The following is a 19,601-nucleotide window of genomic DNA, read 5'->3' on the forward strand; positions in this document are numbered from 1 at the left end:
CATGCAAAACTTATTTCCATATTAGTCATGTTTTAAAGGAGCACAGACCAAAAACACAAGAAAAATAAAAAAGTTTAAAAGAGGGTGCTTGCATCTGCATACAGACTCCATCAGTACTTTTTCTAGAGGTAGATAGCATTTTTCATCATGAGTCGTTCAGAATTGTCTTAGAGCATTATTGCCGAGAATAGCTAAGTCACTCACAAGCAATCATCATACAATATTGCTGTTACCGTGTACAGTTGTTCTCCTAGTGATGTTCACTCACTTTGCATCATGTAAGTTCATGGAATTTTACAAGTTTTTTTAAATGAGATATTGCAAGTATGCTAATAATATGTTAGAAAGTCTGTACAATATGGCCAGGTTGTGTTCATACCAGGAATTCTGGGTTTGTTCAACATAAGGAAGAATACAAATATGATAAATCATATTTAATAATTTAAATTTTAAAACCATATAATCAATAGATGTTGAAAGTTCTTCTGATATAATCCAGCATATTCTATTAAAGATTTAAAAATTGTAGGAATAAATGGAATTTTCATGATTAAAGTAAATAAAATCTACTTAAATTCAAAAGCAAACATTATATATAATGGAAAAAAGTTTGAGGCCTTTCCAGTAAAATCAGGATAAAACAAAGATGTCCATTACCACCACTGGATACTTAACTTAGTACTAAAAATGCTAGATATAACAAAAAAACAAAACAAAACAAGAAAAAGTAGCTGAAGAAATAAACATAAGCAAAAAGAAAGCAAAATTTTAACTTTTTGAAGAGGATTTGACAGTGAGTTCGAGAATCCTGAAGAGTCAACCAATTAATTGACATGGTTGTTAATTTCAGCAAAGTTGCAGGATATACAATAAATCCACATAAATCATTAGCATTCTTGTGTATTGCCAACAAAAACCAGGAGGAAGAACAAGAAAAAGATATTCCATTCAAAATGACTGGAGAAGTTATAAAATATTTGAAAGTGTCTCTACCAAGATAAACCCAGGGACTGTGTATTTAATTGTTGGTAGTAGGTTGAGTCAATATAAACAGAATGACTACTACCTAAATTAGTTTACTTATTCTGTGCTATATGAATCAAACTACCAAGGGACTATTTTCTGGAACTAAAAAAGTATTAATTATTGAATTCATATAACTAATGAAAAATGGGAAAGAAAAAAGAAAAGACCTATGTGTATAAAAATATTTGTAGCAGCTGTTTTCATACTAGCCCAAAATTGGAAACTAAGAAGGGAATTGCTAAACACTTTCTGGCCTTTGTATGTAATAGAATGTTATTATGTCATAATAAATGATGAAATGGTCAGTTTCTAAAGGGAAGACTTCTTTGAACTGTAAATTGAACAGAATTTAGTGAACAGAACCAGAAGAACAATTTATACAATTTATACAACAATGACATGAAAAAAAAAAATTGAAAGACTTTAGAAATCCAATCAGTTAAATGATAAACCACAAATCCAGCAAATTGATAATAAAACACTTTATTCACTTCCTGTCAGAGAGGTGATGAATTTAAAATGCAAAGAAACACATTTTGGGCATGGCCAGTGTAGAAATTTGTCTTACTAGACCATGCATGTATTTTACTGTGTTATTATGCAGAGGCAGGGGAAAGGGATTACTATTCAGTTGGAGTAAGGGAGGATGTTGGAAAGGACAGATGTGAAAGCAGGTATATATACATACACATATTTTTTTTTCATTTTTAAAGAAATCATAGGTCCAACCCCTATTCCTATCCCATGTACATGTACATAATTATGTGTATATGAATATGTATGTATATATATGTATATATACAGAGAAGCAAAGGGACATATATTGTGTGTATCTATATCTAGATAAGATAGATGTGTGGTTTAGGAAATTCAATCTATTAATGCAGTTTAGCACATTTTTTGCTGTTTTGTAGTCTTAGAAAGTTGTCTAGAGAATAGAGAGATTGGGTCCAGGATCACATAACCAATATATGTTAGAGACAGGACTTAAATCTAGGTTTTTCTGTCTTTGAGACTGACTGTTTACTACATTTTGTGTGTGTGTGTGTGTGTGTGTGTGTGTATCTAAATACTATACCCACCCTACTGCTACATTGAGATTCAGACAAAGTGTCCTAGAAGTCTTAAAACTACTCTAAGACTTTTGGACACCCTGTATTTATACATGTGCATGTACAGTACATATTCACCTCAAGAAATAATATGTTTGTATCTAGCATGTTGGTGGGGGCAATATTTTAACTTGATAATTAAGGGGGAAATTGTGACCAAATTGATGACACTGAGGTTGTGAACCTGGGTGACATTAATAAGAAAATTGAGAAGAAGGAAGCTTTGAGGGGAAAGAATGAGTTCTGTTTTGGACATGTTGAGTTTAAGATACCTATGAAACATCTAGTTTGAGATATCCAAAAGGAAGTTGCAGTTACACGACTGAGATTCAGAAGAGAGTTTAGAACTGGATATATAGACCTAGCAATCATATACATAAAGATGGTCATCTAGCACATGGAAGCTGATGAGATCATGAAGTGGTATACCTATTTCCTTCTATATATCCTGGATACCAAACCCTGATTAGTGATATTTGATACAAAGATTTTTTTTCCAGTACACTAATTTTGTTTTTACAGGGCATGTGCATTCTTAATTAACCCTCTCTGTCTCTTAATGATTGTCTCCTTTATGAATAAAATTTTAATCATCTATTTTGGAATTTTACTAGGAATTGACATCAAATTCATTGGCTTGTAGGTTTGATCTAATTACTTCCTTTCCCTTTGGGAGCTTTTGACAGGTTTTCTATCTCTAGTTTTTGGACAACTCTTCTGTTCAAAAACTGAAGGTATGACTGTAGCTGAAGTGTGATGGTAATGAAAGTCTTTGGAGGAAAAAATGACAAGATTCCTATCAGCATTAGAATTTAGAGTAAAAACATTGTATTTGTTTGTACTATAATAAAAACTCTATTATGTTACAAGGCTATTTTTAGTTCCCTGTCCGTGCATATTTATTCCTCACATTATGTTAATGAAGCCTAATTTCTTAATAACCATGTAATTTTTGTTCAGTCTTTTCAGTCGTGTCCAACTCTTTGTGACCCCTTTTGAGCTTTTCATGGCAAAGATAGTGGAATGGTTTACTATTTTCTTGTCACAGATAACTGTGACAAACAGGGCTACTATGTAGTAGCACTAATACCTGTGTAGTATGTGACTTCAGTTCTTAAAAAAATATTCCACTGTAATTAGAAGTTAATACTTTTGGGGAGGGACAAGGTCAAAAGAGAGAATAGAATAAATGTGGGGCAGGACAGAATGGAAGGAAATATAGTCTTTCACAACATGACTATTATGGAAGTCTTTTTCATAACTACACATATATAGCCTATATTGAATTGCTTGTCTTCTCAGTGGGGATGGGTGGGGAGGAAAGAAAGGAGAGAAGTTGGAACTCAAAGCTTTAGGAACGAATGCTGAGAATTGTTTTTGCATGCAACTGGGAAATAAGAAATACAGATAATGGGGTATTGAAATCTATCTTGTCCTTCAAGAAAAGAGAGAAGATGAGGATAAGGGAAGTGAGGGATGTGATTAAAGGGAGGGCAGATTGGGGGAAGAAGTAATCAGAATGCATTGTGTCTTGGGGGGAGAGGAGGGGAGAGATGAGGAGAAAATTTGCAACTCAAAATCTTGTGGAAATGAATGTTGAAAACTAAAAATAAATAAATTTTTTTAAAAAGAAAGAAAATATTCCACTATTACGTTATACTCTTAGGGAATTTTTCTAATCATTCAGCCTCAGTTTTCCTTCATTTATCATTTCTCTGCTATGCAATATAAATAGCTCCTTCCTTTTCCAGAGTGTTGTTCAGTGCTTTCAAATATTTATGGACCATTATTCTTTCTTAAATTTGTAATTTAGCCAAAATCTTTATACTTACCACTTAATCTTCTGTCATAAATCACTAGTTCCCTTCTCGTTATCATTTTGTTGGTGTTTTCTGTATTCTTTTCTTTTTTTCTCCTTTGAATTTTCCATGATTGAGGTGCTCAGAATTAAATACAGTGTATTCAGTGCATTGTTACTAGAGAAGGGTTGGGATCATTTCATTCTCTTCTTGCTGTTAACTTCCTACTCTTAGGTCTTCTCTGATCGTCCTCCTTTCTAGATGATTTTTTTCCTGTTACATGGCAGTCACATTTTTCCCCCTTGTCCACTGGGAATTTTTTAGGTCCTTGCATTGCAATGAAGTTCTAAGTCTACTAGAAAAATTCCTCGCACACTGTGGTTGTTGCTGTGCACAAAGTTCTCCTGGTTCTGCTCCTTTCACTCAGCATCAGATCATATAGTCTTTCCAAGCCTCTCTGAAGTCTTCCTGTTCATCATTTCTTATAGCACAATAGTATTCCATTACATTCATATACCACAATTTGTTCAGCCATTCCCCAGTTGATGGGTATCCCCTTGATTTCCAGGTTTTGGCCACCACAAAAAGAGCTGCTATAAATATTGTTGTACATGTGGGACCTTTTCCCATTTTTATGATCTCTTGGGGATACAGTCCTAGAAGAGATATTGCTGGGTCAAAGGGTATGCATGTTTTTGTAGCCCTTTGGGCATAGTTCCAAATTGCTCTCCAGAATGGTTGGATGCGCTCACAGCTCCACCAACAATGAATTAGTGTTCCAACTCTCCCACATCTTCTCCAACAGTTATCATCTTCCTGTTTTGTCATGTTAGTCCATCTGATAGGTGTAATACCTCACAGTTGTTTTGATTTGCATCTCTCTAATCAATAGTGATTTAGAGCATTTTTTCATATGACTATAGATATCTTTAATTTCTTCCCCTGAGAACTGCCTGTTCATATCCTTTGACCATTTATCAATTGTACCTCTTGCCTTTAAAAAAAAAAAATTCAGCTGAAGCATAATAGATTCTGCTCTAGTCCCTTATTTTAACTTTGTGTGTGTCCTATTTCAAGTGGGTCTCTTGTAAACAACATATTGTTGGATTCTGATTTCTAAAACATTGTGCTATACTCTTCCATTTTTGTGGCTGAATTCACCGTATTTATATTGAGAGTTGTAATTACTATATATGCCTTCTATCCTATTCCGTTTATTCTTCTATTTCTCTTTTAACTTGTCCTTCCTTAAGAGTTGTTTTGACTTGTAGCCACTGCCTCCCATCATCCACCCTCCCTTTTATCATCACTCCCACTATCTAAACCCTTCCCTTCCTGCTTCCCTTTTGGGTAAGATACATTTCTATACCCAGCTGAGTGTGTGTCTGTGTGTGTGTGTGCATGTGTATTCTTACCTCTTTGAACCAATTCCAATGAGAGTGAGGTTCAGGTGTTGCCTGCCACCCTTCACCATTTTCCCCTCCGCTTTTCTTTGTGGGCCTCGTTTTGTGAGATATTTCCCATTCTTCCTTTCTCTTTTCTCTTCTCCCAATGCATCACACTTTCTTACCCCTTCATTTTTTTTAGATCATCCCAATATAATCAACTCACACTCATGCCCTCTGTTTATGTAGACTCCTACTAACTGCCCTAATAATGATAAAGTTCCTAGGAGTTACATTTATCATCTTCCCATGTAGGAATGTAAACAATTTAATCTTATTGATTTCCTTATGATTTATCTTTCATGTTTACCTTTTCATACTTGTCTAGAGTTTTGTGTTTGAGTGTCACATTTTCTATTCAGCTCTGGTTTTCTCATCAGGAATTTTTGAAAATCATTGATTTTATTAAATATCAATTTCCCCTTGATGGATTACATTCAAGTTTGCTGGATAGATTATTTTTGGTTGTAATACTAGCTCTTTTGCCTTCTAGAATGTCATATTCCAAGTCCTCCTCTCCTTTAATGTGGAAACTGCTAAATTTTATATAATCCTAACTCTGGTTCCTTTATATTTGAATTGTTTCTTTCTGACTGATTACAATACAGTAGAACCTCAGTTTATGAGTAACCTGTTTATGTATGCTTTACTGGATGAGAAAATTTTTTCACAAAATTTGTCTTGCAGAACAAACAAAAATTCACTGTATGAACATCAAAATTTTGTTGAAAAGCATCACCCAAATAAGGCAGTAGCAACGAGAGCCACGAATATTTTTAATGATAATGCAATGTCACTTTTCTTCCACATCCTGAAAAAATGTGAAAAACAAGTGTTATGATAGATTCTAGTCAGAAGTGAACATAAATCAAAAAAAAAAATCAGAGTCAAAACATGAAAATGATTCTAAAAAACGAAAATTAAGTGAAGGCAGTAGTGTTAGTCTTACTTTTAGTGAAAGCAGCATGCGAGAGAACACTCCCAGCGTTGAAATCCCCAATGTTCTCATAGAAGGAGATTCTCCTTTCAAGCAATAACCCTTACATAAGAGTGTCTCTTTTACACCTGCCATGACTCTTCTCAAAGGTAAAGTGCAGGTTAATTTATTTTATTTTCAGTTTATATTGTGTACTAGTCATTGCTATTGTATTTCAGACACATTAGGGACAAAAACTTACTTAAAATTATAAATAATTATTTTATATGAATATTTTTGGGGATATGGTACCAATCATCTGACTTTACATTATTTCCTATGGGAAAACTCACTTTGCAATGTGAACAAATAGCATGACAAATAGACTCTTGGGCAAGTTAAGCTCATAAACCAAGATTCTACTGTACTTTCTTCTTGTCCTGGGAGCTCTGAAATTTGGCTACAATATTCCTGGGAATTTTCATTTTGAAATCTCTTTCTGGAGGTGATCAGTGAATTCTTTCAATTTCTATTTTACCCTCTGGATCTAAGATAGCAGTTTTCCATTATAATTTCTTGAAATGTCTAGGCTCCTTTTTTTTTTTAATCATGGCTTTCAAGTAGTCCAGCAATTCTTTTTTTTTTATTATTAATTTTATTTATTTTTTTGTTACATTTTAAATTCTGAACTGTGTCCCTCCCTCTCTCCCTACCCTGCGTTAGAGAAGGCAACCTTTGATACATTATTACAAATATATGTAAAAAGCATACTATGTATACTTCTGTTTATCAGTTCTTTCTGTGGAGGTGGATAGTATCTTCCTTCTCAGGTCCTCTGTAATTGACCTGATTATTTTCAGTAAGTTGGTTGTTCACAACTATTCTTTGAAATGTGTTGCTGTTACTATCTGCAACATCCTCTTGGTTCTGCCCATTTCTCTCTTCATTATTTCATGAAAGGCTTTTCTCCCAAATCAACTAGATCATCATTTCTTACATCACAATCACATCCCACAGTTTGCTCAGCCATTCCCCCATTGATGGGCATCCCCTCAATTTCCAGTTCTTGGACACCACAAAAACAAAAAGCTACTCTAAATATTTTAGAACATTTAGGTTCTTTTCCTTTTTCCCTGATCAGCTTGGGAAACTCAAGAGGGTATACGCAATTTTATAACTCTTTGGGCATAATACCAAATTGCTCTTCAAAATGACTGCATCCGTTCACAGTTCCACCAACAGTGTATTAGCACCCCAATTTTCTACATCCCCTCCAACATTTGTCATTTCCCCTTCTATCATTTTAGCCAGTCTGATAGATGTGAGATGATATCTTAAATTTGTTTTAATTTGCATTTCTCTAATCATTAGTGATTTAAAGCATTTTTTCATAAGACCATATATAGTTTTGATGTCTTCATCCAAAAAGTGCTTTTTCATATCCTTTGACCATTTATCAGTTGAGGAATGACTCATATTCTTATAAATGTGACAAAGCTCAGATATGAGACCTTTTTTGCTTTCTTTTTAATCTTGGCTGCATTGTTTCTACTTGTACAAAAACTTAATTTAATACAATCGAAATTATCCATTTTATATCTCACAGTGCTCTCTGTCTGTTTATTCATAAATTCTTCTATCTACTCTTCTAATAGGTAATGTGTTCTGTGTTCTTCCAGTTTTCTTATATCTCCCTTTATATCTAGGCCATGTATCCACCCTGACTTCATCTCTTGGTAAATGGTATAAGATATTGATTCATACCCATAGTCCTCCCAGTAATCTCCACCAAACAGTGTATTCTCATCCCCAAAGCCTAAATCTCTATGCTTGTGTATTACATGTCCACTGTGCTCCTCCATTACACCCCTCCATCTCCTAGCCAGTACCATATAGTCTCAATAATCACTGCCTTATAATACAGTTCAAGATCTGGCACAGCTAAGCCTCTCTCCTTCTGATCTTTTTCACCAGGTCCCTTAATATTCCCAACCATCCATTCCTTTAAATGAACTCCACTATTATTCTCTCTAGCTCAATAAAATAATCTCTTGGTAGTTTAATTGGAATGGCATTGAATAAGTAAATTAGTTTATGTAGAACTGTCATTTTTATTATATTGGAGCTGCCCCTACATGAACAATTAATATTTCTCCAGTTATTTAAATCTAAACTTACTTGTATAAAAAGTGTTTTATAATTATGTTCATGTATTTCCTGGACTTGTCTTGGAAGATATTTTAGGCTGTCTATGGTTATTTTAAATGGGATATCTCCTACTATTTCATTGTAAGGTTTTGTTGGTGATATATAGAAATGCTGATAATTTATATGGGTTTATTTTACATCCTGCTACTTTGTTCAAATTGTTTCAACTAACTTTTTGATTGAATCTCTAATATTTCCCCAAAAAAGCATCTTATCATCTGCAAAGAGAGAGTTTTATTACATTGCCCATTCTAATTCCTTCAATTTCTTTTTCTTCTCTTATTGCTTAGCATTTCTAATACAATATTGAATAATACTGGCATCCTTGTTTTACTCCTGATCTTCCTGGGGAGGCTTCTACCTTATCTCCATTACAAATAATACTTGTTGATGGTTTTAGGTAGATACTTCTTACCATTTTCAGGAAAAATCCATTTAAACCTATGCTTTTGAGTGTTTTTAATAGGAATGAGTGTTGTACTTTGTCAAAATCTTTTTCTGCATCTATTACTATAGTCATGTGAGTTATCATGTTTGTTGATGATATAATTAATTGTGATAGTAGTTTTCCTTATGTTAAACCATTCCTGCATGCCTGCTATAAATCCCACTTGGTCATCACGTATAATCTTTGTGATACATTGTTGTTGTCTCCTGGCTAGTATTTTATTTAGAGGTCCAGCAATTTTAAATTCTCTCTCCTCATTCTGTTTTCCAGGTTACTTGTTTTTCTGATGAGATGTTCCATATTTTCTTGTATTTCTTTTCATTTTTTGTTTTACTTTTTTATTGTTTCTTGATGTCTTGCTGAGTCATTAGCTTCCAGTTGCCCTCATTCTAATTTTTAAGGAATTATTTTCTTCAGTGAGCTTTTGTACCTCTTTTTCTGTTTGGGCTATATTCTGATTTTGAAGGAATTCTTCAATCAATTTTTGTGCCTCTTTTATCATTTTGCCAATTCTGTTTTTAAGCTATTTTCTTCTATATTTTAAGTTATTTTAAGTTATCCTCGGCTTATGCCAGAGATTGGATATGAATCAATATCCTACACCAAGATGGGGTCAGAGTGGATACATGGCCTACATATAAATGGAGATATGAGAAAAGTGGAAGAATATGGGACACATTACCTATCAGACTTATAGATAGAAGAATTTATGAGTAAACAAGAGATAGAGAGCACTGTGAGATATTTCTTCTTTAAGTAAACTTAATAATTTTAAATTATTTTGTGCTTCTTTAACAAGCTGTTTTCTTTTTCATATTTGCATTACTCTTTTCCTAATTTTTCCTTTACCACTCTTATCTCTTTCTTTAACTCTTCCAGGAATTCTTATTGAGTTTGTGTTCAGTTAACACTCTTCTTTGAGGCTTTGTGGTTCTTTTCATGGTGTTTTCTTCTAATGAGTTTTTTTTTTTAATTGGTCTTCCCTGCCCCTGTAGTAGCACTTTATGGTCAAGTTCTTTTGTCATTGTGGTTTGTTCATTTTTTCAGCCTATTTCTTGACTTTGTGTAATGTTGGGCGTTGTTCACCTGACATTAGGAAGACACTATCCCAAGCTTCAGGCTTTTTCATTCTGCTGTTTTCAGAGCTAGTTCTAGGGATCTGCAAGTTTAGTGCTTCCTAGGTTCTGTGATACAGAGAGAGGTTTAGTCACTGGTCTCCTCATCTGTGCTCTTGTCTTTACCTAGGAAATGTCCCTGCTTCCTTGCAACCATAGGAGCTAGCCCTCCTCTTGGCCCTGGGACCATGACCACATACTGTGCTCTCCTACAGTCACGAGCACTTGTCCTACTCTCTGCCTTGGGACCTGAATGGGGTTCCTGCCCCCTTGTTACCCACCAGTTAATTCTCTGACCCCTTTATCATCTCTGGGTTAAGAGATTCCAAAGCTACAGAATAATATTTTAAAAGGCATAAAATATGTAAGATCATAAAGGAAACCAATGATATTGAAATACACTTATAAAAAATACTATTTTTTAATGTTCACTGACATCCCCCCTCAGTTAAGAACCCATTTTATATAATAACTTGGTACATTGAGTACATTTGGATGTGTATTACATACTTTGATATAATATGATAAATGTCTGCTCCTTTTGCCTTGTTTATAGTCAACAGCATTGATGTTTCTACAGAGATCATTACTAGAAAAATACTTTCTGCTATTACCAAGACTTTGGCTGCTTGAGTTTTCCACCACCCTTCATGAGGATAAATGTTTATCAGATGTCTTTGTGGATACCAATTTTTTTCATTTGTGGTCATCTATAATCATTTTAACTCAGAAAGGATATAGCCCCATGAAAAATGGCAACAGACTAATGTATATGCCATTCCTGGCAGTTTGTAATAGGGATGGAGATAGAATGCTTGATTATCGTTCCTCCAGGATATTTGATCACATGTCAGCTTTGAAGATTAATAGTCTTACATAAACTATACAAAAGCCTCAGGAACATGAGTTAGAGTATAATGTATTAGGAGGGTCTAGGATGTGTAGAGTTATAGTATTGGGAAGAGATTTGGAAGAATGGATCAGAAGACTGCATACTCCGTGTTCTTGCCAATCTCACAGGTATTAGGAGTCATTCTAAAGATTAAGAAAAGTAAAACGATGAGTAGGTAAAGAAAAATAAAGTCAGCAGTGTGACTCCCCTTTTATTAGGGTTCTAGTTTGCTCAATGCCCTTCAAGCCTCTAATTTGTTTTCTTGCAGGAGAAAAAATTATTTGGAAAGTCAGTTCAATCCCATAGGACATAGCTTTGAATTCTTAGTAGACCTGTGGTTCCTGATGGGGTGACAATTTAAATGACAACACGATTTTCTTGGTTAAAAGCCTTTCAAAATTTTACAGAACTTTTCATTGCTATCTCTAGTACTCTTCAGTGCTATGTGGTTTATAATTTGATGCATTCTCAGAGACGATCTGGAAAATTATAAGCTTTTCAAAAGTTTTCCTAATTGATTGAACTGGCAAAAGATATTTAGTGAAGATGGTAATGCTAAGAATATACAGATTTGCTTGTCTTTGATTTTTTTTTAAGTGGAAAGAATAACTATATAGCAATAATAGTGTGGTTTCCTATCGAACGCAGAATTGGTGGGTGTTTTGTTCAAGTTCATAACATAAGCTTGCACAGGTTAAGCCTAAAACAACAAAGTGTGCTATTCTGAAAAAGTAAACTGAATGTTACATTTTCTTGTAAAACCTGACTGGCACTTTTTAAAATTTAATGATCATGAATTTTGTGTTATCATGTATCTTCTGTGTATTAAAACACATTGGAATATCAAGTGTCCTATCACTTTGGTTCTTTATCAATTTAAATTTAAACTTAAAATTTAAATAAATTTACATCATTTTATTTTTGCCACTCCTTTTCAGACACATTCAGAATATGAGTGAAATCAAGACTGACGTAGGTCGAGCTCGGGCATGGATAAGATTATCTCTTGAAAAGAAGCTCTTGTCTCAACATCTCAAGCAGCTGGTTTCTAATCAACCACTAACTAAGTAAGAGCAGTTCTCTTTTGCTGTAACCTGCATGTTTGAAAAACAAATTAGTGAGATCACAAAAACTACCTCATTTACTGTACCCCTCCCATGCATGGGCATGCACATGTGTGCGCGTACGTGCGTGGGCGCGCGCACACACACACACACACACACACACACACACACACACACACACACACACACACACACACACACACTTGGGCAATTAACTCTCTTGTTTATAATGGAACAAGTAACAGCCTTAGGACCAGAACCATTCTCTGCACAACAAACCTGCTCATTGCTGGCCTAGAAGCCATGGTAAGCAAATAAAAAGCAAGTAAATTCTATAATAAAAGCCCTCTGAAGAGTGCTTACCTACAGGAAGATGCTCCTGAGAAAGGCCATCACATTCATTCTACTTAAGTATGTTAACCGTTGATGTTCTGCCTTTTACTTTGTCAAAAAAAACCTAAACTGAATATATCTTCCTGAGGTGATGCCTAGTTGTTAGAACTGGGTGTGAGGATACAGACTTTTAATTCCCCACAATGAGGTCTGCCTAAAGAATTGGATGGATTTTAAACATATGCAGTCCTTTGGAATCATATTATATCCACACACTCTTTTGTTTAATATGGTATTTCTACAAATAGCCCTGTGATCATTTATCTCCTGGAATACTTTGAGATGTGTCTTAGTTCCAACATAGTAGATCCCATTTGGGAGACTAAAAATTTGAACTAGCTCATATGGCACACTCATGTAGTTCCAAGTTGAAAATGAATCTTGAAGTCTATTATCCCAACATCATTCCTTCTATTTACTTTATATATTGCTATCTAACATCTGAAGCAAGGGTATATCTAATATAAGAATTTTTTAGTATGTTTAAAATCATGGTAGCCGGTCTTCTGAAGTAGTGTTCTTGTGTTACTATTTGACAGGAAACTTTATAAGCGTTACGCTTTCCTGCGCTGTGAAGAAGAAAGAGAACAGTTCCTATACCACCTCCTTTCCCTCAATGCTGTGGATTACTTCTGTTTCACCAGTGTATTCACCACAATCAGTGAGTTTGGAAAGCTAAACAAATATATCAATGACCCAAAAAACTGGTTATATTTTGAAAATTGGGGCATATCTTAGTGTGGTATGCATAATCTGGAGAGTAGTAGAAGTGGAGAGTTCAGGCTCATCATGTAGTTTGTTACAATACATATGTTGTATATGTTATGGATTGCCAGTTTTCAAAGACTTAGAATATATATTTCACTCAACAGTAAGCGCCTCAGTATTTTATTCAAGGTCCTCTTTATGAGAATAAATGCTGAAGTGACCATTTAGAGATAATTTTAATTAATGGAATATCTGATAAAAGCTTACTATGCTGCATAACGAATACCAAAATCTTTATTTTTTAGGTTCTTTGTTCATTTGTTAATGGTATGACTATTGCTGATTGTTAGTTTTCGCAAGTGTTAAAAAGTACTTATTATGAAGTACTCAGCCTTACCCTGGGTCATCCTGTATCCCACTACCCAATATCTCTAAACCAAGACTGCTAAAGGTCACTAGGGAAAGTCACGTAACTCTACTAAATTGTTACCATAATGTCCTGTGATATTTTTTATAACAAAAAGATTATAAGTGAGCCAGGAGGAGTCTTAAAGGCATGCTTTTAGAATATAAGTTTAAATAACTAAAGCTGATAAGGTAGAATTTTTCTATAAGTGAAAAGTAATCAGAAACTTGAAATACAATCAACTCTGCCAACCTTATTGTGTGAGGGCATCCTACAATTATCTAAGGATTGCTGACAGTCTTTAGAGAATCTTTTTGACTTTTCACAGCTCCATTGGGCTTCATCTCCTTTGTAGGAGAGGGTAAGGCATAAGAAGACTGGAAAGAGACACACTGCCTCCTGTACCTGGAATGCAACTCTTCCTTTTAGAATCCTTTATTTTCTTCAAAACTTTGCTCAAATAATGCCTTCTCTATGAACTCATACCACTGGTGACTTCCCTCCTCTACAGAAATTTACTTTGTATATATCTACTATGTGTGTGCCATCTCCCCCAGTGGAATGTAAACTCTTTAAAGGCAGGAGCTATTTTATTTTTTTCCCTTGTATCCCTAGCATTTAGCATGCTGTTTAGCACATAGTAGGTACATAATAAATGCTTGTTGATTGATTGCATCCGTAAAAGTGATGGCACTTTTAATTCCAATTAATTCAAGGAACAAAAAGAGGAGCAGGCACCCAGTTTCAGCCATCTTCAGTTTCCAGGGACATTTCCTATCTCATCATCACTTGAACTTGAACCATCCAAGTCTGACTCCTTTTACCAAGGCCTTCCCTTTCCTAAGCCTTGTTTTCTTTCAGAGAACATCAGTAGTTCAGTTTAGAAAGGTTCTTTTATATAAAGATAAAGAGTTAAGTGCTGGTTTGGATATGGGCACTGCCCTCATTCAGTAAATTCAAGAATCTGTTCATTCTGTAAGCAAGTTTTATAAGAAAGCCTTCTGATTTCATAAATGACGAGCAGATAGAGACAACTGGGTGGCACAGGGACTAGAGTTCTTAGCCTGGAGTCAGGAAGACGTGAGTTCAAGTGCAGCCTCAGTCACTTACTAGCTATGTGACCTCGGACAAGTTGTTCAATTTCTGTAAAAAACTCAACTGTAAAATGAGGATAATAATAGCACCTACCTCCCAGTGTGTTTGTGAGGGAAAAAAAGATATTTGTAAAGCACTTATTAGCACAGCACATCGCACATGGGAGGTACTATGTAAATGCTAGTGATTGTTAGTCTTAATAATAAGAATAAGACGATCATAAGGGTGTTCACAAACACACACAGACACGCATACACACATAAAATCAAGTGTTTCCAATCTAAACTATACTAAAATAATATATCACTGATTAGTCTTTGGTTTTGAGGTTTATGAATGTTCCCATTAATTTTAACTGCCCTTCTCACACACTTTTAAATAAAAAATGACATCTAAATTGGTGGATTTTGTGTTTGCCTATGGATTTTAAATTTGATTTAAAAGTTTTTTTCAAATATTCTGTGTCATGGGCTAGTGACCCCCTAGTGACATATTCTTTGAATAGACCTCAGGTGCATTTGAAGATGGCCAATTTCAGTAGAACTGGTCTAACTCTTCAATTTAGGGCTTGATGGAACCTTATATTTGTTACCTACTACTCCTTTTTATATATGTCCCCTTAGATGAACATTAAAATCTAGAAGGAAGATACTACTGTTTTATTGATCATAGTGACATGTAACTGAACAGTGTAAATAATCCAAGTCCTAATATTTTAAATTATTACAAGAAAAAATTAGGGAGAAAGGAGTAATAAAACCTTTCCCCACATAAGACTTTGTCTTTTAACAGGGAAATCTATAATAGCTTTTTGAACAAAGTTAATCAGTGGAGTCATATAAATGTATGGTTGTCAGTGTTACCATCTAAAGGAACTCTTGGTGCCTGTGATTGGTTTTGGATTAGAAGTGTTTGGTGTTCTCACTGAAACCAACAGTTTTATGACAACATTGAACATTAGACTGTTTATATTGTACTCTTTGTGTGTGTCTGTGTGTGTGTGTGTGTGTGTGTGTGTGTGTATACTTGAAGTGTTTACAATTTCGCCTTTTCACATAGGCAGTCTTGACCATGACCATGAAAAAGGAAATCTTGTGTTCAAGACATTTGACATTTTTCATACATGAAAATCTCATAGCTGTTGTAAGATGAAGTTTTATATCTATGATTTCTATTAACTATTGTTTTCTCTTCAGTGATCCCTTATAGATCAGTGATCATCCCAATTAAGAAGTTAAGCAATGCAATCATCACCTCGAACCCATGGATCTGTGTGTCAGGTGAACTAGGAGATACAGGAGTGATGCAGATCCCAAAAAATCTCCTTGAAATGACCTTTGAGGTGGGTTTGGTTAATCCCACTCTTTGTGAAGGATCTAATGCTTCGAGGATGAGATACTCAATTTACTTATTTTCCGAAAAGAAATGTAAAGGAACACTTAGGAATTCAGGATCCTTTTTTGAAACTGGGTGAACCTAAATTCAGATCTCATTATTATAGACAACCATTATACTAATGCCTTCCCCAAGAAAAACAGTTAAAACTCTACTTTTCAGAGATTAGGACCTTTGATTTGAGGAGATCAGAATCTGTTTCACTTGAATCAGTATGTCTAATTTCCACATATTAGTATCATTCTAGCAGATTTATGTATAGTGATATTTATGGACCTGTTTTTGTTTTTTTCTATAAAATGCTTTCCAGCTATTTTTTACAGTTAATCCTTAGATCATTCCTTGTAAAGTTGATCAGTGCCACTTAGCCCAATTTTTTGACTCATGGATCTTTGCATAGACACAACCAAGGTATGGAAGGTAGTCTCTAGGTTTACCTTCATAGAGGATGGAAAGAATATTTGTATGTCTTCCCAGGAGTGTAATGGCCTTGAGCTTGACCATGTCTACCTCAATAACCCAATAGATCTTGGGAAAAGAAATGTCTGCTCCAATAAAATAATTATCCTTAAGAATTCAGTACTATTTCTTTTCTAGTAACTGAGAGCAGCAAAGTATTCCATAGCCAGAGACTGCTACTTAGAAAACTATAAAATGTGCCGTAGAAAAGAATGCAGAGGAAGTAAAAGAGGCTCCTAACTACTTTTGCTAAGGGAATGAGTCTTTAGTATGAAGGGAAAGTTTAGAAATTTATTGTCACTTTATAAATTACAGTTCTCAGATACAGAGACATCAGACTATTTAAAAGCATCTGCCTTGAAAACTCATTTCTGAATCCCTAGCTACCTCTTAATCAATAAAAGTCTATGACTTTCCAAAAGAGTAAGTTTAAAGGTCTTAATCTTATTGACAATCGTTTTCTTTATTCTTATTACCATTTCCTTCCTTTTTACTGATTCTATAAAATCTATTTCAAATAATTATAACAAAATAGGGGGAAAGTCAATCCTGTTCCTCATCTGTTTAATAAAAAACTGAAAAATATTAGACCCTGTGGGGTTTTTGATCTGCTGTTGTTTAACCTGACATCTTTGTATCTGAAAATGAATCCAAATTAAATAGATAAATCAGAAAACCAGCAAAGAGCATCAGTTTTTGAGTAACCTCTTATTTTTCTCCACAGTGCCAGAACCTGGGAAAACTGACCACTGTTCAAATCGGTCACGATAACTCAGGGCTATTGGCCAACTGGCTCGTGGATTGTGTCATGGTCAGAAATGAAATCACAGGACACACGTACAAGTGAGTGACTGATCTGAAAAGTGATAGACTTTTGAGATTCAGACAAGATGGATGTGAGATCTTTTTTGCCTTGATAAACTTTACTTTATGTTAGTTAGTGTGTACCTGTACCTTTTTCATACATGTTTCTTTTACTTACATACTATAAAAATGCTAAACCAGTGATCAGAAAAGCAGATTGAGTTTAGGATCACAGAAATTTAAATGTTTAGAGTGCAGCAACCTTAACTATAATGTAGTCTAATCCTTTTATTTGACATTTGTGGCAGCTGAGACCCAGATAAATTCAGTGGCTTATAAGAACAAAGTGATGACAAAGCTAGAATTAGAACTAAGATTTTTCTGAACATGTATATAACTAGCAGGTATCACTGTTGAGCAAAGCTGGGCAGGCACTTACTTTTTTACCCCTTCCCTTCCCACTAGGTCATCTCAAGAGCATAACTCTCCCTTACTTAGGTCACTCCCTCTCTCCCATTTCCTTTCTCACTGAATGTCTTACCTGATGCTTCCATGATCTGAACAGCCATGCTTGATTACAACAATATGTTCATTTTAGTCCAAGATCAAAATGGCCCCAAATCCACTTGGACATTTTTTTGCTAGGTTAAAGTGTTTGTATAAGACAAAAAGTTGTTAATAAAATCATAAAATCTCAGAGCCCCCAGTTTTGAGAATCCTAACATTTAACTTGTGTCTATTTTTTTTCTGTTAGCCACCAGCTTCTACTATTATCCCTTTCCCAATATTAGAGTATATACAGACTGATCATGGATTTTTTTTAATATAAAGGGAAATGCTTTCAAAGATACACATTAAATCAAAAATAACAACAAACTTACTTAGGAGTGCAGTTTCCACTACTTTGAAACAAAGATAAACAGCAGGGGAAAGGGAAATCACTAGTAAGGCACATCAATAGTTCCCAGTTGCTGGGGCAAAAACTATTCCACCACATTTCCCCATAGGCTAAAGTCAGTCCCTCAGGAAGAGCAGTAAGCAAGGGAACATCTGGTTTTAATGATCAATCCAAATATCCCCTAGCTCCTCTTCGATAGCCCTAGTGTAGACTGCTTCCCCAAATGTCTTCCAACTCACTGAATGTTTTCTTCTGCTCTTTTACTATGATTCAAAAGCTCTTCCCATTACAAGAATACTGACTGCTGGCTCAAGAATCTCAACAGCCCAGTTTAGGGAGTCAGCATTTATATACTGCTCAGAAGAAAGACTGAATACCTGGTTACACTAATCTAATGTTCTTTTCTGCTGCCACAGATCTCCTCTCAAATGTATAATATAGAAGTGAATAAAAAGATTTTAGTCTAATTTTGTTCTGTGTTTTTACCTTTTTAATAAGAATTAATGAAAAGCACAAACATCTCGTGAAATTAAAAGGTCCTAGTAAATTCTACTTGTGGCTTTTTACTCTAATTGAAAAATCATCTATTTTTTCTTCATATTCTTAATACCCATTCATTTTGAGTTGGAAATGTCCTTTCCAAGAAGTTCTTTAGGAACTAGCCTCATGTAAAATGATGTGTACTTTTTATATGAAATGACATTTGATACTTAGGGTGTTTTCTTCATCCTTGCTAGGTTCCCATGTGGGAGGTGGTTAGGAAAAGGAATAGATGATGGAAGCTTGGAGAGAATTCTTATTGGAGAGCTGATCCCATCAACGTCAGAGGAAGATCTAGGAAAACAGTGTCGGACTCCACCCCAACAGAAATCACCTACCATACCCCGAAGGTTGAGCATTACTTCCCTCACTGGAAAAATTAGTAGCAGTAAGTGGGCATCTCTTTCACTGTTTCTGGGCAAGGTGCAGATGATCTCAAGCTTTTACACTGATAACTAAATGCTTCAAAGGACAAAACAAAGGGCGGAGGGGGGAGGTAATTGCCAAATAAATAGAAAAAGAAGAAATATTTAACTCATAGTATTCAAACTAAAATAAAATACATGCTGGTCTATGGAGATATTATATGTGAATATATGTAATTAATGTAAATTGGGAATTAAAAGGGCAATTGCAAAAAATGGTGGTAACTTCTAGCAACTTAGTGACTCTTTTCAAGAGACAACCAATATTTCTATCATGCTTACCACTACTTTCACCTCTGGCAAAAGAGAATCTTCTTTTATCATACTGAATGAAAAAGGACAGGATGATAAATGTCATAATTAGAGAACTGTTATGTATGAAACTTAATGGTTAGATATAATCTATATTAGTACAGTAATTCTCACTCATTCAGATGAATACAAATGGAATTG

The 19,601-nt window shown here is 34.7% G+C and overlaps 1 protein-coding gene across 4 annotated transcripts in view; it reads left to right on the forward strand.

The window, feature by feature from the left end:
* DENND5B (DENN domain containing 5B) overlaps window positions 1-19,601 on the forward strand; it is a 174,336-nt gene that overhangs the window by 128,893 nt on the left and 25,842 nt on the right. For all 4 annotated transcript variants that reach the window (XM_072654371.1, XM_072654374.1, XM_072654375.1 and 1 more), the window contains exons 13-17: window positions 11,900-12,028; window positions 12,958-13,079; window positions 15,824-15,969; window positions 17,206-17,324; window positions 18,921-19,111. In XM_072654371.1, the coding sequence (XP_072510472.1) occupies window positions 11,900-12,028; window positions 12,958-13,079; window positions 15,824-15,969; window positions 17,206-17,324; window positions 18,921-19,111 (707 nt within the window). The remainder of the gene's footprint in view (window positions 1-11,899; window positions 12,029-12,957; window positions 13,080-15,823; window positions 15,970-17,205; window positions 17,325-18,920; window positions 19,112-19,601) is intronic.

Source organism: Notamacropus eugenii, chromosome 3 (assembly GCF_028372415.1).
Source record: "Notamacropus eugenii isolate mMacEug1 chromosome 3, mMacEug1.pri_v2, whole genome shotgun sequence".
Lineage (NCBI taxonomy): Eukaryota > Metazoa > Chordata > Mammalia > Diprotodontia > Macropodidae > Notamacropus > Notamacropus eugenii.